The 23,630-nt window shown below is 42.6% G+C and overlaps 2 protein-coding genes across 3 annotated transcripts in view; one reads left to right on the plus strand and one right to left on the minus strand.

Moving 5' to 3' along the window:
* TMEM39A (transmembrane protein 39A) overlaps positions 1 to 471 on the minus strand; it is a 29,483-nt gene extending 29,012 nt beyond the window's left edge. For both annotated transcript variants that reach the window (XM_016199893.2, XM_016199892.2), the window contains exon 1: positions 71 to 471. The gene's annotated coding sequence lies outside the window, so the exon portion shown is untranslated. The remainder of the gene's footprint in view (positions 1 to 70) is intronic.
* A 5,157-nt stretch (positions 472 to 5,628) lies between these two features.
* POGLUT1 (protein O-glucosyltransferase 1) lies at positions 5,629 to 22,241 on the plus strand. Its single transcript, XM_087818176.1, has 11 exons — positions 5,629 to 5,725; positions 6,462 to 6,552; positions 7,625 to 7,768; positions 9,855 to 9,990; positions 12,663 to 12,784; positions 16,086 to 16,145; positions 17,526 to 17,625; positions 19,257 to 19,315; positions 20,350 to 20,517; positions 21,204 to 21,260; positions 21,685 to 22,241. The coding sequence occupies exons 1-11, from the start codon at positions 5,644 to 5,646 to the stop codon at positions 21,839 to 21,841; spliced, it is 1,176 nt and encodes a 391-aa protein (XP_087674302.1). The 5' UTR covers positions 5,629 to 5,643; the 3' UTR covers positions 21,842 to 22,241.
* Positions 22,242 to 23,630: the final 1,389 nt, after the last annotated feature.

A 23,630-nucleotide genomic window follows, 5' to 3' on the forward strand; every position in this document is an offset into this window, starting at 1 on the left:
CACTGCGCAACCCAGAGAGCCGAAACAGGCCCTGGACAGACGGACAGCACGGCAGCTCGGTAATACTCACGCATGGAAGAAGCCCGGCCGGTGGGGCGGGATCCCTGGGAGGAGGCGACAGCTTTACAGGACAGACCCCAAGCCAGAGAGCTCCCTCCCCGCGTTGAGACGCTCCAAACCAGCGGCTTGTCCGCAGGCCGCCCAGCCCAGAGAGTAAAAAAAAAATGTCCCAGCTTCGAGTTGCCAGACCCAGGCCTAGGCCCAGACTCTGAGTCAGTGCCAGAGTCAGAGCAAGCGCTAAAGCTAGAAGCAGAGCTCAGTGCCGTCAGCACTCATCCTCAGCCTCCATTACCGCGGAGCTGAGCAGACGTGGCAGCGCACGGCGATGACGTCAGCTTCGCGACGGCTGGGCATCCGACCTGGGAGCCGGCTCCCGGAACTACAAGGACCGCTGGAGGAGCGAGCCTCCCCGCCCCCTCCAGCGTGCACATGCGCAGTGGGACGCGCCTTCTCCGGACTCGTGGTCCAGCGCTCCCGGCCAGCGCCAGCTCACGCATTTCCTGCTCGGGCCTCAGTAAGCCAGCCCCTAAGGGTCACTCTGGTAACGTCGTGGACTCCAACTGTATGCAAGTTGTCGCTCCGGTTTTACGGATGGGGAAGGTTGGGAGACGTCACCTAAGGTCACGTCACTGCGAAGTAAAGGAGCCCAAATCGCGCGGTCTTGCTTCAGCATCCAGTCGTCCTGTTTACTGTAAAGGTCTAGAGCTCAGAGTCTAGAGGAAGAGACAAATTGGGAAATAACTTACATTGTTACAAAAATTACAATTTGTTACAATAAATGCAACATTAATATTCTGCCCAAGGTCGGGAGATGGCATGCAAGACGGCGTAATAAATTCTGTGGGATGGTGGTGGTGTCCATACCAAGGAAAGCTGCAGAGAGCGTTTGGGGTTTGAAGCCTAGACTCCAAGAAAGAACAGGCAGTTGGTGGGAGAATGACTTTCAGGGAATTGGCAGATAATAAAGTAAGGAGGTGGACAACATCATGATGAAATCAGAAACTGTCAAAAGTTTGGTATTAAAAGAAGAATAAAAGTTTCAAAAGGAGCACTTGTGTGAGATCTCTTGCTCCAGAGATTATAAGAGCCTTAAGAGAAAGCTTTTTGTATTGGGTAGATGATTAGTTAACTATTACTGAGAGTTTTTTTGGCACCAGACACTAGACTAGTAAGTGGCTTTATATAGTATATTCCATTTAAATCTCGTAATGCTTTGATACTACCATTGTTTCTATTTTACAGAGGAAACTGAAGGTAGGAGACATGAATATATAAAATTCAACACAGATCATTACATATTTTCATTGTATTCACCTGTAGGTGTATGGAGTTTTGCACATTTGTTTTCTTATTCGGTCTGTTAACTGTTTCCTAACTTGCTACACTGAAACTCCTTTACCACTTTTCTGTTGTCTTCGCAGCATCTGTCCTTCAGTCAGCAGTTATTTAGTAACTATTATGAACTAGGTATAGTGTCATTGAACAAGACAGGTATGTCCCTGCCCTCCGGAAGCTTATATTCTAATGAGGGAAACATTTATTTAATAAATAAGATAGAGATTGTAATGTTATGAAGGGGATAAAGAGGTGAGGTAGACAATAAGGACGGTGCTATTTTGAGGGGATCCTGTCTGAGGGGATGACATTTCAGCAGAAACCTGAATGCTAGGAAGGGACCAGAGATGCAAAGATGGGAGAGAAAAGCAATCCAGATAGTAAACAAAACTTATGCAGAGGTTCTAAAGTAGGTTAGAGCTTGGCATGTTTGAGAAACTTAACACAAAACTGTATAGCTCAATCATGGTGAGCAAAGGGAAATGTGGTGGTAACAAAAAACAACTTCCACAGCAGAAAGTGTTTTTTAAAGAAAAGTTTTATTGAACCAAAAAAGCTAGCCAAAAAGAAGACCAGTCTTTGGACAGGAAGTCCAAACCAGGAGCACAGCTAGGTGGAAAAAATAGACATGTCCAGTATCCCAGAGTCTTGCAAGGGGTGGAGGTGGGGGGCATGTAAGCTGTTCTGAAAGGATTTACATTAGCTATAGATAAAGGAGATGGAAGAAGGTAAAGTGGAGCTAGTTTGGGGATAAGCTCAGCAGAGTCCTCCAGGAAGGAGTGTCTGCTCCTGTGGATTAGCTGTAAGCAGCAGACTGGAAAATTCATGTGTTAATAAGTGGATATTTGTGGCAAATTGATGCAGCCATTATGGAAAATAGTGCACAAGGTCCTCAAAAAAATTAAAAATAGAACTATCTTATGACCCAGCAATTCCACTTCTGGGTATTTATCCAAAGAAATCCAAAACACTAATTGGAAAAGATATATGGCCCTGGCCAATATGACTCAGTGGTTAGAGCATCAGCCTGTGGACTGAAGGGTCCCGGGTTCAATTCCAACCAAGGGCATGTGCCTCAGTTGCAGGCTCGATCCCTAGCCACATGTTCTGTTCAGGATGTGTCTCTCACACACCAATGTTTCTCTCTCTCCCCCATTCTCTAGGAAAAGCAACGGAAAAAAAATATTTTAAAAAAATATATACATACCCCTATGTTCATTGCAGCATTATTTACAATAGCCAAGATATGGAAGCAATCTAAATGCCTATGGATAGATGACTGGATAAAGATGATATGGTACATATACACAATGAAATATTACTCAACCTTAAAAAAGAATGAAATCTTACCATTTGTGAGAACATGGATGGACCTACAGGGTATTGTGCTAAGTGAATTAAGTCAGAGAAAGACAAATACTGTACCATATAATTTCACATGGAATCTAAAGAACAAAATAAACAAAACAGAAACAGACTCATAGATACAGAGAACAAACTGATGGTTGCCAGATGGGAAGGAAGAGGGTTGGAGGGCAGGGTGAAAAAGGTGAAGGGATTAAGAAGTACAAATTGGTAGTTACAAAAGAGTCATAGGGATATAAAGCACAGAACAGGGAATATAGTCAGTAATATTGTAATAACGTATGGTGCCTGGTGGGTACTAAACTTATGGGATGAATCACTTCATAAATTATATAAATGTCTAACCACTATGCTGTACAGCTAAAACTAATTTAAAATAATATTTAATGTCAACTGTAATTGAAAAAAGGTGGATAATCATGGAAATAGCCACCTGGAAATTAATCCTAAATTCCAACATATATACAGGAATAGGAGCAGTCTTTTGTTAGAGCTGGTCCATAGCTATTAACAGGCTAACTGCTCTCTTTCTCTCACTGTCCAGCCACTGTAATTTTAACTTAGAACATCTCAAGATTTTTTTCTTGTCAGCGGCATGAAATGAATTTGAAGACACAACCAGGAGCTTGAACGTGGAGGGTCTTTTAAGCTGTAGTGTTTGCATTTTAAACTAGTGGCTGACATAGGACCTAGAAACTTGTGATTTTCATAAGCTCTAGGATTCTGGTACTTATTCATACCTAGGAACCACTGGAATAAAATATCTTACCTGTTAAGGAAATGGATCTATCATTCGGATTCACATGCAGCTTGTTCCTCCTGTGCCTAGGGCCCACTTAACTCCCAGTCTCGCTGCTCTTCTTCTACACAGATAAGCCCTGCAAAATTGCAGAAAATATGGATTTATTTTCATTGCCACACAAGGCAATTCCCATTTTCTTCCGATCACAGGAAACTAATTGTGAAGAAGAGAAGCTCTGTTGTTCAAGTTTTAAAAATTATTTTCCACTATATTCATTTTAGACTAACTTTGAAAATGAAGGTTATTGTGCTGTTCATTTATGTAGCACACTGCCTTGTTACCTGCTTTTTTTTTTTTTTAAATATATCCTTATTGATTTCAGAGAGGAAAGGAGAGGGCGAGAGACAGACAGAAACATCAATGATGAGAGGGTAATTGATCAAGCCCACAACCCAGGCATGTGCCCTGACCAGGAATCGAACCCTGATCTCCTGGATCCCAGGTTGATGCTCAACCCCTGAGCCACGCCAGGCCAGGCGTTACCTGCTTTTGATGAACCTTCATTTTGAAGTACTGCACACCTTCCTAGAAGTAAAAGAAACTCTGACTCAAGTTTTCATTGGATTCCCGAAGGAGTCTTGTATGATATAGTGCTGGGAGATCTAATTTTTCCTCTTGCCTACTCACCCAAAGTGAGTGACATGGCCTGTTTGCAACTAATCAACATTATTTCGTCTTTCACCATTCCTCAACATGCATCCTAAGTTCTGCCCTCCACTATCATCACCCTAAATTCTACCCTCACCTTCTGCAAATGATGGCTTCTTTTTTTTAAGCTCTCCAGTACAATATTCCTTCACCGCAACATTTCCCCTTTATTCAGCCTGGATACACCCCCCTTACCCCTTTCTCCAGATGTCCCGTTCATGTTGATCTTTCCCTCCACTGTAACCAGGAATGTTTAGATATTTAAGTTGTAAGTTATCTCTGGGAAGCCTATTTGTCTAGTTCTAAACTCCCTGAGGGCACAGATCTCATCTTGTTCTCCCAAGTATTCCCACAGAGCCTAAGTTGTCACTATGTACATTTTAGACAATGGATAACAATTGTAGTTTTGTGATCACTGTATACATCTAAATATGTAGAGTGTCCAGTATAATGTCCAATGATATTTTTCTGTCTAATCACCCTAGTTGTTATAAATTCCTATTATGAGGAGACTTCTGCTATGCTATTTGCAAGCCCTTGGGGTCTACTTAATAGTGCTGTATACTATAGCGTGGAGCTAAAATATATATATGTATATATATGTGTGTGTGTATATATATATATATATTTATATATATATATATATATATATATATATATATATTTTTTTTTTTTTCCCTCCCACCTAAGTTTTTCTCGCTGGGCTAATAATCAAATTAACAAAGACGGATTAACAGGAGAAAATCCAATTTTAATACACGTGCATGGGGAATTCACATAAGCATGAAAATTCCAAAGACAGCGAGGCAACCCTGTACATATGTGACATTTTGAAGAAAGGAGGAAAAGGGGGGTGGGGTGGCAGGGGTCTTAGATTTCAGAAGTGAGAATGGGCTACTTACAAAGTAGTCGAGAAAGAGTGGAAAACACATCGCAGGCCAATTCTTACCAGGTAAGGCAGACACACTGGGACACAGCGGGCCTCGAGCTCCCAGGCCCCTGCCTGGAGCCCTGTCTACCATCCTTAACTCAGACCAGACTAAGGAGACTATCCTAAGGTCCCTTCCTGGAGTAGGCCTAGCTGTGGGAATCCCTTGGGCAGGAAGAGGGAGGGGCAAAGGATCTTTCGGAGTCTTTTGTTTCTTACAAACAGCTTAATACGCCCAAAGGCACACCTTCCGGCCCCGGGAGGGCCAGGCGCGCGGGGCTCCCCCCTGCCCAGCCGCGCGCCCCCGTGCGCCGGAGGCCCCGAGCCCCGGCGAGCGCTCCTGGGAAACTTCGCCACCGGCTGGGACTCGGGGGGCGGAGGAGGCCGAGGGGACCCGCCATGTCTGTGCGGGGCCGCCCCGCGCACGTGGTGCGGCTCCCATAGTTGTGCTGGGCGGCGCTTCCGCCGGGGCGGCGGCGGGGATTCCGCAGCGGCTCCGCGGGCGATGGAGAGGCGGGCGCGCTCCCCGCGTGGGCTGTGGCTGCTGCTGCTGCTCCTGTCCCCAGGGCCCGGCCGCCAGGAGCCAGGTGGGCTCGCAGCCGGGCGGGGCTCGGGTCCGGCTGGGTCCAGGGGCGCGCTCCCCACTTCCCTTGATCCCCGGAGGCCGCTGGAACCCAGAGCCGGGCAGAGGGGGCGGGGCGGCGGGTTGGGGGGGCTCCTTGGAGAGGAGAGGGAGTGCCTGGGTGTCTGCTGCTGCTTCTCCCGCCCGGGACCCTGGGGAGGGACGCATCCTCCAGAGCTCCCAGGGACGGCGGGGAGGAGGGGGATTCCTCTGCGCGCGGTGGCGGGCACCCTCGCGCTCCGCAGCGCCGCGCCGCCCGGAGACAGCCGCGGGTGCATCGTGCGCGCGGGGCCGGGCCTCTGTGCGGGTGTGTTTCCTACACCGTCGCCGGAAGGGATGAAGGGAGGGTTAATGTCTGTGGCTTCCCATCGATCCTCTTTATAGTAGGACTCAGTTTGATTAGTAAAAGGTGGGAGTCGGTGTTACCAGTACAGTATTATCTGTAGCCTTCTGAGGGTCAGGCATTGAGCTTGGAAAATTTCCAATGTCTCGGCTACCCGACCGCCGACTACAAGAGCAGACTTGGCAAGAGGGCTGGAGAGTCACAGAATGAATCCTTCCCGGCGTTTCGTTTCCACCAGTGGGATGGGAAAGGGGGTGTGTAAAACTTTTGGCCTTCTATTGGTTCTGCCTGTCCGCTACTAAGTAAGCAAGGATGCTCAAGGGCATTTTGTTAACCTTTATTTACTCCACTTTTTAAGGTTCAAAATGGAAAGTATTTATTGACCAAATTAACAGGTCTTTGGAGGATTATGAACCATGTTCGAGTCAAAACTGCAGCTGCTACCATGGGTGAGTTCTTTGCTTTGTCTTTGAGAAATTAGTTCTTGTTATAAGGAAGATCTCCAAGAGACCTTAGTTGCAGTGGCCCGAAAGCCAAGCATATTTTTGAAAGCAGACAGGGTTTCTGAGGTGGTTTCCTATTTGTAGGGAATACAAATGCCCTGGGATAGGAGAGGCCCAGGTGGTCTCAGCCTTGCCACTAACTCGGTGGGAGTCAGCACATGTACTTGTCTGTTTTTCCCACTGGACTAAAAGCTCCTTCAGGTCAAGGTCTGTGTCTTATTCACTGTCATATCCCTGGTGCTGGCTCTCAGCAAGTACTCAATAAATGTTGTCAAACATATTTATAAAGGAATCTAATTATACCTTTCCTGTTGGTTATTTTTAAAGTGCAAAATAGGACTGGAGTGCGGAAGAAAGATTGCTCCGAAAGCAATAATCACTTCCAGTCCCAGATCTCCCAATAATTATCCCCATGGCAAGCCACCTAACTTCGCCAGGTCCCAGATTCTATACTAGCTAAATATCAGGGCCCATTAGCTCCTCGTTATGTTATCCCAAGGCTCCTCAAAAAATACACCTGATGCATATGGTAACTTATTAAAAGCTTACTTTGTGATGAAATTTATAAAAGGGATACAAAATAGTGTAATTTTTCATTATTGCCATTAGGCTACTAGAGTATGGGGTGGGGAGAGGCCAGACAGACCAGAACAAGGGAGTTGGGCAATGTCAAACTGCTAGGCATTCAGAGAAGGGGTGGCCCGTGGGACTGCAGTGACATCGAGGACACAGATGTGGCCTGAGCAGGGAAGGTGGAATGTGCCTCAGGCAAGGGAGGGGCAATCCAGAGAGAGGGAGGAAGAAGAGAAATTGACTTGCCTTTTCCTCTTGGTGGCTTTGATGGCAATGAAGTTTTAGATTCCCTAAGGTGCGTCTGGGGGAAAGGGTACTCATTCCTACCCTCTCTTCTTTCCCTCAGCTCACTGTGTTCTTTAATACTAAACCGAAACCCAAGGAAATAGGTGGGATGGTACACTCTCTTGGCCTGCTTTCCTTGATGATTCCCATTCTTTCCTAGTGTCATAGAAGAGGATCTGACTCCTTTCCGGGGAGGTATCTCGAGGAAGACCATGGCGGAGGTAGTCAGACGGAAGCTAGGGACTCACTATCAGATCATTGAGAACAGATTATACCGAGAAAATGACTGCATGTTTCCCTCAAGGTAAGAGTGATGAGGCATATATATCTTCTGACCTTATGACATGGGCTTACTTGATTCTGTTCTTACGGAGAAGCCAATTAAAGAGACCCACAGGCCAATCCCTCCTCACGTGTCAGAGGACTGTAAAATAGTGACAAGCTCTTCTCACCTGGAAATTTTCCTTGCCAACTCCTATCCTCTTTTCTCCCATATCAAAGCCTGTCTCCTCTCTCTTCATGAGGCTTGGGCTTGTCACTGGTTGTACTGGCCTGTGACAGTACATCTTTCCCTGGATATGGTGGCTGCAGGACACAGTCTGATGAGACCTAGCAGAAGTAAGCTGGGCTGAAGGTGGAGGAAAAGCATTATTCTAGGTACCAAGTATTCAAAGTAAGGTGGTGAAAAGTCAAGAGGAGTAACTGGGGCTGCAGATTATGCAGCCTACACTAGCCAGGGCTGCAGGTATGAGAGTTGAGGTAACAAATCAGTGGACAAGGGCTGGGGGCAAGCAGGAAGGGTTACAGACTAAGCCTAGAAGTTGGGTTTAGGTGGCATTATATAAAGTACAAAACTCAGAGGGCATGACATTCCCTTACCTAAGATCTTCTTTCTAAACCGTTGCTGTGCTGTGATTTAAAGTAAAATAAATGAGCAGTATTGCAAAAAGCATGTATCCATTTGGACATAAGGATTTATATTATTTGTTCTTAATAACAATTTTATTACCAATTAATACATTTTCAGTGTAAAAAAAATATGTAAAAACAACCACAGAAGGGAAAATAAAGATCATTTAATTTCTCGCCACACCGAGGTAATCACAGTTGCATTTTGGTTATCAAGTGTCAGGGGAAAATAGGTGGCAGTGGGGAAAAATCACTGCGATATTTTAAACAGACATTTGTTTCATTATGTGGGACAATAACAGAGACTTTAAGTGTAAATTATGAGCATAGGAGAATTTCTAATTTCTACAAAGAGAGAGAAAATATGAAGACCGTATGTACATTATTGGACTTGAAAGCTTACCCAATGTTTAACAGTTTGGCTTTTGAGAATTTATTTATTATTAACACAGTTGAGCACCTTTTCTTATGTTTATGGATCATTGATTTTTTATTTTTGTTTTTTGCAGTTATCTCCCTATATATAAGTCAGTGTTTTGAATCATTCATTTTCATGCTGCCAGAAAATTTTGGTGAATCCTTGGAATGCTGCTCCCACGATAATGCTTGTTAGACTCTCAAAGGATGGGGCAGGAAAGCTAAGCTGTCAGTCTATTCTTTCTTTCCAGAAATCCTCTGAGGATTCCCGGGGAATCTAGCCAGAATGCTATATTATAATTTTCATGATTGTGTACATAAAATTCTTTTTCTGGCTTGCAAAACTGATTTTGATAGTATTCTTTATTTCAGGTTGAAGGTAATGAAAGGTTTCCTTTCTTTCCTCATAAACTGTGAGGCTTAATTATGGTAGAAAAGTAATAATGTCTTGTGAGAAGCAAGCCCAGGGGATACAATTAGAAAATTAGCCATTTCAGTTCCCATCACAATCTGTGTCTTGCTTACTAAACTATTCCACATTGATGAAATAAAGAAAAAAACTGGAATGAACAGAGAAGTGTTGGTAGGAGTAGCAGTGATACTCCCTTCAAACTTTTGATGATCCAGTTGGAAAATTTTATTAAGTATTAGAAACTGGAGCAACTTAGCTAGGAAAGATAACTTACAGTACATGAAAGAGTAGAATAGCCCTTTTAGGAGCACTGCTTTCAGGAGACTTCGCAGTAGGCTCATGATCTGAACACTGGCTTGTCTTACTTTAAAAGTGCACATGGCCTGGCTGGTGTGGCTCAGTGGTTGAGCATCATCCCATGCACCTAGAGGTCACCAGTTCGATTCCCAGTCAGGGCACATGCCCAGGTTTTGGGCTCAATCCCCAGCAGGGGGTGTGCAGGAGGCAGCCAATTGATGTTTCTCTCTCTCTCCCACTCCCTTCCTCTCTCTAAAATGAATAAAAATACTTTTTTTAAAAAAGGTGTGCATGAGACACTGCCTTGTCCTAGAGCAGGCACTGCTCTGGTGAATCTGGTATTTCTGTTTGACAGATGCAATGGTGTGGAACACTTTATTTTGGAAGTTATTGGGCGCCTCCCTGACATGGAAATGGTGATCAATGTACGAGATTATCCTCAGGTTCCTAAATGGATGGAGCCTGCCATTCCAGTCTTCTCCTTCAGCAAGGTGAGTACAGGAAGAGCCATATGAGGGGATGTAGGGTGGTCCCCTAGGATATGAGCAGGAGATGATTGTCCTATGACAGAGTCTAATGGATCATGGTGAGGATGAGGCCCGAGATCCAGGAATGGGTCTGTTTCCCTGTTAGCTTCACAGTAGTTGAACAGTAAGACTGAGGAGATAGGGTTGAAGATCTGTAAGTAATGTGAGATTGCATAAGTGTCTATAGGGTTAGGGATGGAGGGTAGGGAAGGAGAGGCCTGAAGAGCCTGTAGGGCATTAGAGGTATGTTTCAGAGATCCTTGAGAGAGAGTGGCCCAAGAAAGAAAGCTCATGGGCTTGGAATTAGAGAACACATTCAAAAATATTTGTTGAGCTCCTACAATATACACATCCGCCACAGTATTGGGCATCACCTGGCTTATCTGTCACTGTATCCCAAGGGCCCAGCATGGCTAACAGTGAAACCGAAGGTGTTAGAAAACTCCACACAGTTTATATCCAAGCAGTACATTGAGGGGGTAGGCCTGGGATATCCAAGAGAGATTTGTGAGGGGGTATTGGGTCTAGTTATGAAGGTATAGGAGTTCTAGGACATATCTGTGGGCCTGGAGAACTTAGGACAGTTCATATCTTGCCAGTGCTCAGATTATTTTAAATGGTGTATTGGCAGGGATGGGCCTTGGTTCCCTAGAGACTTAAGTATGAATACATTTGGGGACAGGATGGGGGAGTCTAGAAGAGAGTGGGTGGAAGATTCTATGGGGGAAGAGTGGGCTTAGGAAAACCCTATGGGCTTTGAGAAAAGGAACATCATCTCTGATTTGATTTTTCCAAAACAGAGGGACCTTTTATCCCCACTTTTTCTTTATCACAATTTACTTTCTCTCTAGACTCATTTATTTCCTGTATTGCAAGTGGGCTGAGGCCACATTTGTGTTCCATTTCCCATGACTTAGCCTCATTTCTCAAAAGCACTTGGCCCCGGTGTTTGTCAGGAAAGCCTTCCAGAAGAACAAATAGAGGCTCCCATGTAAGTCAGTAAGGACTTTGTTATTTACCTGTTGTTTCTGTGGATAATAAAGTATGACCATTAGTATATTAACTCTCTTTTTATCTTCACTTCCCTCCTTTTTTTTTAAACTAATGACTCCTAGTTTCCTAAGGAAGGATTTTAGTCTGTCGACTTTATAGTAATTGTGCAGCTTCTATTGAGCAGCTATGTCTGAGCTGCTTGATGAATCACATACCATTTTTTTAAGTATTTGAGAGAAGGCAAACAGTATATTGCTTGTGTAATTCCAGTGGAAGAAACAGTAGGGTTAGAGGTTTATCAATGGCCAGAGTTGTAATTTTCTTTTTAATTTTTATTTATTGATTAATTTTAGAGAAAGGGAGAGAGAGGGGAGAGAGAGAGAGAGAGAGAGAGAGAGAGGAACACTGATTTGTTGTTCCACTTTTGTTTTAATTGGTTGCTTCTTGTATGTGCCCTGACTGGGGATTGAACCCACAACCGTGGCATATCAGAACAATACTCTGACCAGCTAGGGCGAGTGGCCAGAGTTTTAACAGAAGTAACCATAAAAGGGGAACCAATGGTTTCAAAGTTTTTTCAAAATATGTGGGATAACACCCCTTACCCCATTCTGCCCATTAGCACTTCTAACCCTGACAGACGAATACCCAAGAGTTTACTGACCAGCCAGTGCGAGCTCAACAGTGCCACAGTGTTGGGTAGTACTAACACTTACTGTGTACCTACTATGTGTCAGATGCTGTTCTAAGCTTTTTTACATGTATAACTTTTTTTTTTTCAATCCTCACATAAGGAGATTTTTTTCATTGATTTTTTTTTTAGAGAGAGCGGAAGGCGGGGAGAGAAACATTGATGTGAGAGAGACACATTGCTTGGTTGCCTCCCACACACTCCCTGACTGGGGCCGGGATCGAACCTGTAACTCAGGTACATGCCCTTGACCAGGGAATCAAACCCGAGACCCTTCTGTCCACAGGCTGACACTCTAACCACTGAGCTAAACTGGCCAGGGCCATGTATAATTCATTTAATATTCAAAACCTATTATATAGATAGTATTATTGATACTATTATTTCTCCCATTATAAAGAGGGAAACTGAGGCAGAGAAAGATTAACTTGTCTGGAGCTGAAAAGAGGTGGAGTCAGCATTCAGATTCAGATGATCTGTCTCAAGAGCCCATGCTCTTGACCATTGCATTGTATTTCCTAATTCTTGCTCTCAAAAGACCAGTCTAGAAATAACCAAGAACTGGTAAGACAGTATACATTCCAAGTGTAACAGCAGTTAAAAGATGAGAGAGCTTATGTGATCATTCAGAATTGTTTATATTATTTCCTTAAATTAAAAACCCTAACAGTGGATGTTCTCTAGAAAAACAGAACTTTGGGGAACTGGAAAAGTTGACATTTGATGCAATTTCAAATTCTGGGATTCAGCGAGCCCATGAATTTTAACCCATGGTCATTTTTGCCCTTTAATGCCTCGAGTCTAGCTTTACAGATGAGGGAAGCTATATCTTTGACAATGTGGTGCTAGGACTTGCAAGGCCTTTGTCCAGATCCTGTGGCATGAATGCAATTGGCTGCTTTTGCTTCTCTTCTGAGACTGATTTAGAACGACCTTTCTGTTTCTGTTGAAGACATCAGAGTACCATGACATCATGTATCCTGCTTGGACATTTTGGGAAGGGGGACCTGCTGTTTGGCCAATTTACCCTGCAGGTCTTGGACGATGGGACCTCTTCAGAGAAGATCTGGTAAGGTAGGTCCTTTGGGGAGGTTTTGTTTGTCCCTCCTTATGGCTCTTCTTGAAATAAACAGTAGCATATAAACAACTACTTTAAAATGACTAACTTTTAAGTTAAAAATAAGAGACAAGAAACTGTTCATAGCAAAAGCAACTTGGCATGTGTATAAAAATATCTAAGTATCCATAGAAGGAGAACAGAAGAACCTACTCTAAACTCAGCAGTGCCTCTGTGGGAGGGACTATAGAAGACTTTTCTTCTTTAAATTTTTCTGTACTTTTAAGATTCTCTAAATAAGAATGAATTACTTTAATAATGAGAGAAAAATGAAGGAGTGTGTTGGAGAGGATAGAACATTACTCGGAGGACCATAAATGCACTTTATGATTTAAAACTAAGTCGTTTAGATGGGGATGGGGTGGGCATAGATGTCCCATAGGTATCTATCTCAAAGACAAGCTTACTCCAGATCCTCTCTGATACATGATTGGGACATATCTTGGCCTGTTGGCTCCATCCCATCCTGCCATCATTTCAGAATTTAGATTGTCCAGGTCACCTAAGCCATAGGTTATTTCTTACCTGGCTACATTTTACATTAACGATTTAAACAATATGGGTACTTAATTAGCAAACTTCTAGAAACACAGTCTATATAGTCTTCTCTCAGGTATAGGAGAAATAATTTAATTCAACTTTATTTCCACAAACATCTATCACCTGTACTAAGTGTAGCTAGAGCTTCAAAGATGACGAAGTGAATGTCTCTTCCCAGGAGGAACATGTGGGGCTTGAGGGGGAAAAAACAAAACAAAACAACAAAAACGAGTCTATTATCCACAGGTATACTTTGGAAATTATTTTTTAAGATAACTTGGTCTCATACTTCATAGACCTGGAACTGGAAATTGTGCTTGTCCAACTCCTTATTTTAGGGATGGAGGAATGAAAGCCCAGATGGGTTAAGTGACTTCATGAAGATCAGGAACCAATCCAGGCCTGAAGTTCAGGTTTCTGAGTGCCTTTTTCTCTCCACTTTACCAGTTAGTGTTACCCATGTTCTCTAGCTATTGAGGCCGTCGTCTCTTATCTTTTAATTTGGAACATAATTTTGAGAGAGGGGAAATATAGAAAGATCTTAAACCTTTTGGTTTCCAAGTTATTCTTGGCCTTAGTTTTCTAATTCCTTTTTTTTTTTTTAATATATCTTTATTGATTTCAGAGAGAGGAAAGGAGAGGGAGAGAGAGAGAGAGAAAAACATCAATGATGAGAGTCATTGATTGGCTGCCTCTGGTACATCCCCTAGTGGGGATCAAGCCCACAACCGGGGCATGTGCTCTGACCAGTAATCAAACCTTGATCTGGGTCTTAGGTTGATGCTCAACCACTGAGCCTCGCCCGGTCAGGCTCTAATTCTTTTTTTCCCCAGGTACTTGTAAATACCCCTTTCACACTCTTTTTGTAGCTCCTCTCCTACCTGCCATACATGTGCTTTGTTTTTAAAAATCTTTGAAAAACAATTTTTTTTTAAATTATGAAACCTATAGATGCCCATAAAAATTTATAAATATATCTAATCCGGACAACTTTTTCCCCACTTGTCAGGGTGTCTTAGGAATCTTTCCACGTCAGTATATATGAAGCTACTGCATTATTTTAACAGTTGCATGGTGTTCTGTTGCATGGACGATAATTTACTTCATTGTGTCTTTTGCTGGACATTTAGACTGCTTATATAATACATGCATACTTTGTTTTTTTGTGGACTATTTGAGAGTATGTTGCATACGTTATGATCCGTTACTCTTTAATACTTTCATTGTGTATTTCCTAAAAGCAAGGGTGTTCTCTATATAACCACACTCTGCATTGTAGGATGTTTAGCAACATCCTTTGGCCTTTACCCACTAGTGGCCAGTAGCAACATCCCAGCAGTGACAATCAGAAATGCCGATAGACATGGCCAAACGTCCCATGAGGCAGATGGGCAAAATCTCCTCTAGTTGAGAACCCTGATATGAGGAGATGGTTGGAGGGAAATTCTCCACTGAAATGTTAAATTGTTAAAAGTGTTTGTCAGTGAGTAGAGGAATTAGATGATGCTTTCCCTACTTTTATGTTTTTCCATTAGAATTTTATATAATGAGCACGTATCATTTTTCCACTGGGAAACCCATAAAACAAAAACCCTGATGCTGTAGTGTCTATATTTTGGTGGAAGAGAATACAGGGCAGAGCGCTAGAGAGTGCTGACTTTGGGCTGGAGAATCGGAAAAATGTGATCCAGCAAGAAAGGGCCAGAGCCCGGCCGGGCGTGGCTCAGTGGTTGAGCGTCAACCTAGGATCCAGGCGATCAGGGTTCAATTCCCGGTCAGGGCACATGCCCGGGTTGCGGGCTGCTGCTGATCAATGACTCTCTCATCATTGATGTTTCTCTCTCTCTCCCTATCCCTTCCTCTCTCTGAAATCAATAAAGATATGTTTTTAAAAAAAAAAGAAAGGGCTAGAGATACGCCAAGAAAGATGGAGCAGTGCTCTTGGCGGAGAGAAGTGAGTAATGTGACACTATGTATCTGAAAAGTATCTCTACCTAAAAAGTTTGTATCCTAGTCTCATTATGCTAATATAGACAACCAATCCCTCATTAACGCCAGTTGAGGCTTCCCCTCCTTTTTCAGAGGAAGACATTGTGAAAACTTCTGTGCAGGGTTTCCACGAAGAAAGTTCAGAATGCCGTGTCTGTGAGCTAGTAGTTTCAGCGAGGAGAGCTGGTCGGGGTAATGTGTTCCAAGATCTGAGTTTCAAGGACTTTGTCATTATGGAGCACTGAGTACAGTTTCGAGAATACCAGGGTTCTTTGCAAAATCAGACTAACTCTGGTGACACCTCCTACATATCCAAAACATGAAGTCAGGGAGTGATTTGTTTTCTTGCCCTTAACTCAATTTCTGATACTTTCCGCAGTTCTCTTTGCATGTTAACTTTATCGATAGCACTCTACTTAAAGAAGAATAGAAATCGTCTGAATTAAACAGCCCTGAACATGTCACTTGGTGTTTGTGAGCTTTTCTTTCCATGTTGCTGACTTAGTAATGGAGCAGTGGATTTGTAGATATTACGAGCTAACCCCTCCAGAGGAATGAAGTTAATAACAAAAGAGAACATAATGCCATTTGGGGATTTTTCTTTTGAATAGCCTGGCCCAGACTTATTTAAAAAATGTAAAGCTCTGAACTAATCCTCAGAAATGGTTAAAACATATCCTTGATATATTTAAGAAAAAAACGTAGGAACTAATAAAAATCTACTTTTAGGTCGGCAGCACAGTGGCCATGGAAAAAGAAAAACTCCACAGCGTATTTCCGAGGATCAAGGTGATTATATTTTCTGACACTTTACAAAGATATTCTTACAATTAATGTGTCAAATGTAAGTAATTTTGAGGATGTAACAAACTCTAGCTCACAAAGAAATCTGAGAAATAAACGTGGAATCATAGAATTTTACATCGGAAAAGAATTCAGATTATTTGACCAAATCTCCCATAATTGAACTGAAATTCAAAGAAGTCAAGTTCACCCAGTAATTCAACAGGTATTTACAGAGTGCCACCAGTGTGATGGGCAGAAAGATGAGTTGTCCTCTTGTCTGGAAGACGACAGTTTCCTAGGAGTAGCTTATGGTCTCGCCCAGTCACTCTGCTGGTTGCTATCATGAGCGGATCCCCTGACCACGTGGCTGCCAAATAGTGGTCGAGAGCACAGACCGAGACCATGAAAACGGAGAGGGGAGCAGGGGAGACAGAGAGGAAGAGGGAAAGGGGAAAGGCTGGGGAGGGACCCCATCCTTGTCGTTGAGCTCCGTATCCCCAGTGCCAAGGTCAGTATCTGCCACATAGATGCACAATGAATATGTGTCGAATAGATGAATCCAGAAGAGACTGTGAAGAAGGAAGGGTTTTGTAGTTTTCTTGGCGAGTCCTTGACAGAGATCCCGCCCTCTGTTTACTTGAGCAGGGGACTTCAGAGTGCAGGCGGTCTGAACAGCCACTGCTTACTGTCTTTCATCAACTTCTCCGATGCTCCAAGCTTGAGATGACAGATGCTTAACTTGGTATCCATGTGTGAACTTCAAGGGTTTTAGGACTCCCTTGAAATTATAGGGAGATATGTACATTTTTCTAGAGAGGAGAATCCGTAGTTATCAGATTCTCAGGGGATCCATGACCCCCCCAAATGTCAAGACCACCTGCTACTTGGACCCTAGCAAGGGCTTTTTGTCCATATAGTCTTCATGTTTTTAAGCCTTTTAGTTTTCTTTTTAATTTAAATATTATACTAGATTTTACAGAGCACACACAACAAAGGTCATGATGCTATTTTTGTGAGTGGTGATTACATAGTCACACAGCAATGGTTACTGTTGATTATAGAGGCTACATGAACCCTCCTAAAAGGGAATTCATTCCCTGGTATATGGCTGTAATGACCAGAACGACATAATCTTAAAGACTGGATGCAAGCAAAGGAGGGCCAAATTCTCCCCATTCCTGAAGGGTAAAGTGGGGACAGCCCAGAACCACCTAGACGCTGCAGTATCCAGTATCCCCCTCCTCTGCTGTTAAAGTAACCAATGAGTTGTCCACCTGTGTGCACCATCATTTCGTTGGGTCCAATGACTGCTTACCCTCCAGAGACTGGGAATAGTATTACGGCGTAGGACACATAGTTTTATGTCATGTGTTTCTTTTATAGGACAAGTCCAGAGCGAGATCCTCTCATTCTTCTATCTCGGAAAAACCCAAAACTTGTTGATGCAGAATACACCAAAAACCAGGCCTGGAAGTCTATGAAAGTAATCACCAATCATCTGAATAGAAACCAATTAGCGAACATTCTCACTCAGAGAACATTGCCACCTGGGTAGAATTTCAGATTAGGTTTCCTGTCAGTTATGGGATGAATGAAGAGGAAGTTCCATGAACTGGTATTAGCATACATGTAAATTATTCTTTATCAAACTCACACTGCTTTTCTGGACCAGATTCTGAGTAGTATTTTATTCTACTTTGAAGGTTTCAACCAGAGGTCACAAACTTCTCATGTAAAGGGCCAGATGGTAAATATTTTAGGCTTTGTGGGTCGGGAGGTCTCGGCTGTGGATACTCAACTCTGCTGTCCCAGCACGCGAGCAGCCTTAAACAGCGTGTTAAATGCATGGGCGTGGCTATGTTGCTAATAAAGCCCTATGGCACTGCAATTTGAATTTTATGTAATTTTCACTTGTCAACATAATCCCCTTTGGATCTTTTGCAACCATTGGGAAGGTAAAAATATTCTGAGTTTATGGGCTGTATACAAAAAACAAGCAGTAAGCTGGATTTGGCCTGTGGATTGTAGTCTGCCAACCCCTGGTTTAAACCAGTGGTTTTTAATCCTGACTGTTCAACCAGAGAGCTTAAAAATGATTCACATGAATCAGAATCTCTGGGGTTGGGATCCAGGCATCTTCATTTGTTTAAAACTCAAGTATTCTAAGGCGAAGCCAGCAGTGATTGGCTTTGGTTTGGAGCCCATCTCTGTCCCATTAATTCTATGACTCCTTGCTTTATTCAAAGAACTTTAAGCCCGAAATATACTAATCTGAAATTTCCACATACCACATGAGGATGACATGAGAAAATATTTTAAACTTCTTGTGGGGAAAACGAAGTATATCTTTAAGATAGGTATATGCATTACATGATAGCTTTAATCAGATGGGAGCCTTATTTAAAAATAGAAATATGAAAAAATGTATCCATTCAGCAGAGCAGCTACTGTGGGAGGCTACAGAAGCAAACAGGACTTGTTCCCTCATCAAGGAGTTTACCATCTGCTCAGGTGGCTGGAATATGCATAGATAGGGCTGTCAAATGCAGATGCCCCAGGGGCCACAGGATTGAGCAGGAGAGCGCGCTGAATGTCCAATCATTGATGCCAAGGGGGATAGGAGCCCCGTTTACCAGATCTTTCTTTTTCCAAGAAAAGCTGAAAATCTGGATTTCTGTAAATATGGGCAGTGGTTTGAATATTTACTTCAAGTACTTTGCATGGCCAACAAAATTTGTGGGTGGTTTACACCTCTAAGCCCACCAGCTACCTCTTGTGACCTCCTGTGTATATAGTTTACACAGGTTGAAATGGCTGTAGGCCATGACCTCTGAGTTCATATGGCTCCAGGGGAGCTTAATCTCTAAAACCAGACGGACCCAGGTTAGAAAACCTAGCTCTACAACTGAGGGCAATGTCACCCTGAGCAAATCATCTAACTTCACGAAGACTTGGCTTCTTCATCTATTACATGGGGTAATAATGCTTCCTGAGTGTGTCTATTATGAGACTTAAATGAGATCATGTTATTGAAATGTTTACCTTGCTTGCCGCACAGCGGTCTTCAATAAATGCTACCTTTACTCATACTAATAACTTCCTTTTCACTTGAAGGATACGTTGGGAAAGCCAGCTGCTAAGGATGTCCATCTTGTGGATCACTGCAAATACAAGTAAGACTTTCCCAGACTCCTGACTCTCAGTTTCCCTTTTGCTTTTGAAATAGCTGCACTTTGGGTGAGAACTTGAATAGCAGGGCCCAGCTGGGATTTATGAACGTCACAGTAATTCATTTAGCTGTCGTTTACTGAGAAACTGCTGTGCACAAGGCTCTGGTCTGAGTTTTGTAGGAACTGTGTAAACAATAAAATATGGTTCTTGCTTCCATAGAGCTTGTGTGCTAATCAGAGTGGTGGAATTCCCTCTCTCCACCCAGTCAATAGCTGAAGTTAGATGAAGTACTTATCAGGTTAATGAAGAGTTTAAGGTTCAACATGAATAAAGCATATGTAACTAAAATATTATATTTAAGTGCCAGGACTAAGAATTAGAAGAACAGGTAAAACCAGGTCAGGAGGGAGGCCAGTGGGGGGATTTAGAGAGATGACTGCTGATTACAGAGCACAGTGGGAACTATAGGGAGAAACAACTCTGGTTGGAGACAGGGGTGCGTGCATGAGACATGTTGAAAATAAAGTGTTCTTTCTAAGATGGCTTTTTTCCAGGGAATATTTCTTTGAAGATTGATTAGGTATGCCTGGTTGTCCTCTTCAGACATCAGAAGAAGAAGGGACAGGGGATGCCTTTGACCAGATAGGGTGCCCTATGGGGAAAACAAGGCTAGGGGGTGAGCATGAGGAGTTAGAGACATTGGGCCTAGAGTAGCTTATAGGAAAGTGTGAAGTATTTCCATCTGAGCCTTGTATCCTCTCTACTCAGCACCCAGCTCCTGGCCTTATCTAGCTCTGCCTGGAGAAAGTATCCCCCTTCCCCCTCATACTGACATTTACAACAACAACCTGTAGCCCCTGGAAGAACAAGGAGTTTATGGAAACTCCACAGGGACATGCTGATGTGTCCTTAAAAAATCAGAATGGAAGGAGAAGGGAGAGGGGCGTCATAGAAGGGGGGAAGGGATTAAGAGGGAAAAAAAGGTCATATTTGTGGCAGCAAATATATCAAGTATAGTCTGCTCTTTCTTTCTCAGGTATCTGTTTAATTTTCGCGGTGTAGCTGCAAGTTTCCGGTTCAAGCACCTCTTCCTGTGCGGTTCACTTGTCTTCCATGTTGGTGATGAGTGGCTGGAATTCTTCTATCCACAGCTGAAGCCCTGGGTTCACTATATCCCGGTCAGAACAGATCTCTCCAACGTGCAGTAAGCCCCTGTCTCCCAAGCAGAGATTCTAATGACTCCTGGAATCTGCCTCTAAGTCCCCAGCCATTTAACGCATCTACTCCTGATGACATTTTCCATTGAAAGCTTTTTTTTTCTTATCTGGTTCACATTATTATTCAACTAGGCTCAAAGTGGGATTTAATTTGAAAAAGTGCTCTAGTGCTGGTTCAAAATGTAACATTCAGAAGGTATGCAGTGAAAAGCTCTAATCTCTCAGAGACTAAAGATGGGGATATCTGATCGTGTTATGTTGTCTAAGGAACTTGCAGATACAGCATGAGAACTGACCCCAGTGAAGCTGAGGAAAATGTCCTCTCATGATGGGAGGAGCTAGAACGGGGGGGGGGGGGGCGAGAAACATACAGGGGCCAGAGGAGACAGGAGGGAAGTTTCTTCTTCACTATTGATTTGTGATGTGTACCATTGAACATTTCTCTATTTTCTCAGATATGTCCTAGAACTACATCACATTGCCTTTAGCGTGTGTGTGGATTTTTGTTGTTATTTTGTTCCTGTGGGGACCCTGATATCTTTCCTTTAAAAAAGAAATAATCTACCATCGATATACCTAGAGATTAACCGTAAATCTCAATCTATGGTATTTCTGATTTAGTGCTAATAAGCTTGTTCTATATTTTAGACACTAATAATTCTTTCCACTTTAGGGAACTGTTACAGTTTGTAAAAGCACATGATGACATAGCTCAAGAAATCGCTGAAAGGTGAGTTCTGTTCATTTTTCCTGCCCCACTTTATCATCCCTCCTCTGCCCTAGCTACAGTTATAGGAATATTGTTACCATGGTGACATCTGGATTTCATCCTTAAAATATAGAGATAATGAGAATTAAAGCTGCCCTGGGGGAAAAACACACATTCAGAATGTCCCAAGCCCATCTTTTATATAGAAGTAGAGTGAACTCACTGAGATAACTAAACAAGTACTTTTTCTGAGCATTGGCTGTTCACATGTCTGTGTTTAAAAAAAAAAAATTAAGTTCTGTTGCTAAGTGCACGTGTGGATATGATGGCTAGAGGGTTGGTTCTGAGGATCAAAAGAGTTAATTCATATAAAGTACTCTGAACAGTGCTTGGCACAAGGTAAGCACTCAAGTGCTTTAAAAGTTCTTGTTAATCTTGTCTCTAGGGGAAGCCAGTTTATTATGAACCACTTGAGGATGGATGACATCACCTGTTACTGGGAGAACCTGTTGACTGAATACTCTAAATTCCTGTCCTATAATGTAACAAGGAGGAAAGGCTATAATCAGATTATTCCCAAAATTTTGAAAACTGAACTCTAATAGTCATCATCGGACCAAAGTCTTCTGTACAGCAGGAAGCTTACCATGAGTGTGGCACCTATACCTTGAATACTGTTATCAAGCCAAATATCTGGTTTTCCTTACCAGCCTGCACCCAGAGCAAGTCTCGAGAAAGATCCAAAATGTGTATAACGCAGATATGAAGCAGCTCAACGCTTTGGCTGAATAAGGACCTGAAATCATGAGATGTGGGTTTTGAACCCGATTCTACCTTTCATTTCCTTAGGACCAATCACAGCTTGTGCCTCAGATCATCCACATATTTATGTCCGTCACTGTGAAACTGACTATGACCATGGGATGATTTCCTTTTTCCCACTGCTTGGAGCAGAAACTCATTCATTTGGAACTAGTACAACTCTTCACAATTCTGCAATTATTCTAAGCTTGATCTTTGATGCTATATTTTATAGGAAGCCCTATAGGGTTTGTGAAAAATACTTGGGGATTATTTTCTGAAAGGTCTAAGGAAGCAGTAGTTGTGTGTGCAATGACGCAGGAGTTCTCTTTTGTAAATGCATAAACTCTCTGGTACTCAGGAGGTTTCTCTAATGCCACATAGAAAGGGGCCAGTTGCAAGAGCAATTGCAATTGGATCTCAAGTTCCCTTTTGTGCCTTCACATCCTTGTTTTTTATGGTCTCTAAAAAAAGGCAAAAACCTCTTAATTAATTGAGGAAGTAGTCCTCACTCTTTGAAGGAACTGTGCATGGAACAGCAACCCTTCACTCTTTGCACATCCTTAGTATTTTTTCCCCTTCCATTGGCAGTAGTCCACACTCTCACTGTCTTCCCTTTACCCCCTTTTTAAAACAGACATTTGGATAGTAGTTTAATCTCGAGATGCTCTTGCTAACATAGTCAAAAATGAAGAAAAATTGCTAGATTAAAACTCATATAGTCCGATGACATAGAACCATCCTTGTCCCTTAAGCCCAACCTTTCTACAGAGAATTGAATTCTTTTTCTTTGACTCCTAAGAACAGGTTGCTATTAATTGGCTTCAAAATTAGGAAATGTGAGATTCAGTCATATAAAATCAGGATTTTATTCCATTTGTGAGAAATGGCCTTTTAAACTCCCTTCCACAAAAATTTAAGCCTAAGGACCTTCTTAGAGGAGTTAAATATCACCAGTAAGATCATTGCATGGAATAAGGCAGATATTTAAAGTTGAATTTTTTTAGTATTAAAAATTAATGAGAATCATGTCCTCGAGTGCTGGAGATCTAGCAATAAGAGGTCCAGATTCCTGAGTTATATTATGGTTTTGCCTTGTCAATATGAGGTCCTAATAGGTGTCATTATTCTCTCTGTATTTTACTTTTCTTCTCACTAAACCAGAAACAAAATGTTCTGTCCTTTGGATTAGGAGCTAAAACTACATTTTTCTGAGGGTGTTTCCCATTTTGCTTCAAGTTCTAGCTCAAGTGTCACCTTCTCTCTGAAGCCTTTCTTTCATTCCTCTAGGGCCTAGAGTCTGGGCAGTTAGGGTCCATCATATGTTGCTCATGCCTGTATTCAATGACATCACATTGTTCTGTAGTTATTTGACTTTCTCCTACTTTTCTGCGAGCTTCTTAATGGGTAGGAATCATGTTTTACTCATCTTGATGTCTCCATTATCCAGTACAGCGAGTGCCTTGCACAGAGTGGACATTAAAGTATTGTTGGAAGAGTGGATGGTGAATGAGTGGATGGATGGAGACAGTTGGTTTAATTAGATCCTATTTACAGAATGCGTAGCCATTGGCTCCAATGGGGGACTGC

Source organism: Miniopterus natalensis, chromosome 6 (assembly GCF_054644295.1).
Source record: "Miniopterus natalensis isolate mMinNat1 chromosome 6, mMinNat1.hap1, whole genome shotgun sequence".
Classification (NCBI taxonomy): domain Eukaryota; kingdom Metazoa; phylum Chordata; class Mammalia; order Chiroptera; family Miniopteridae; genus Miniopterus; species Miniopterus natalensis.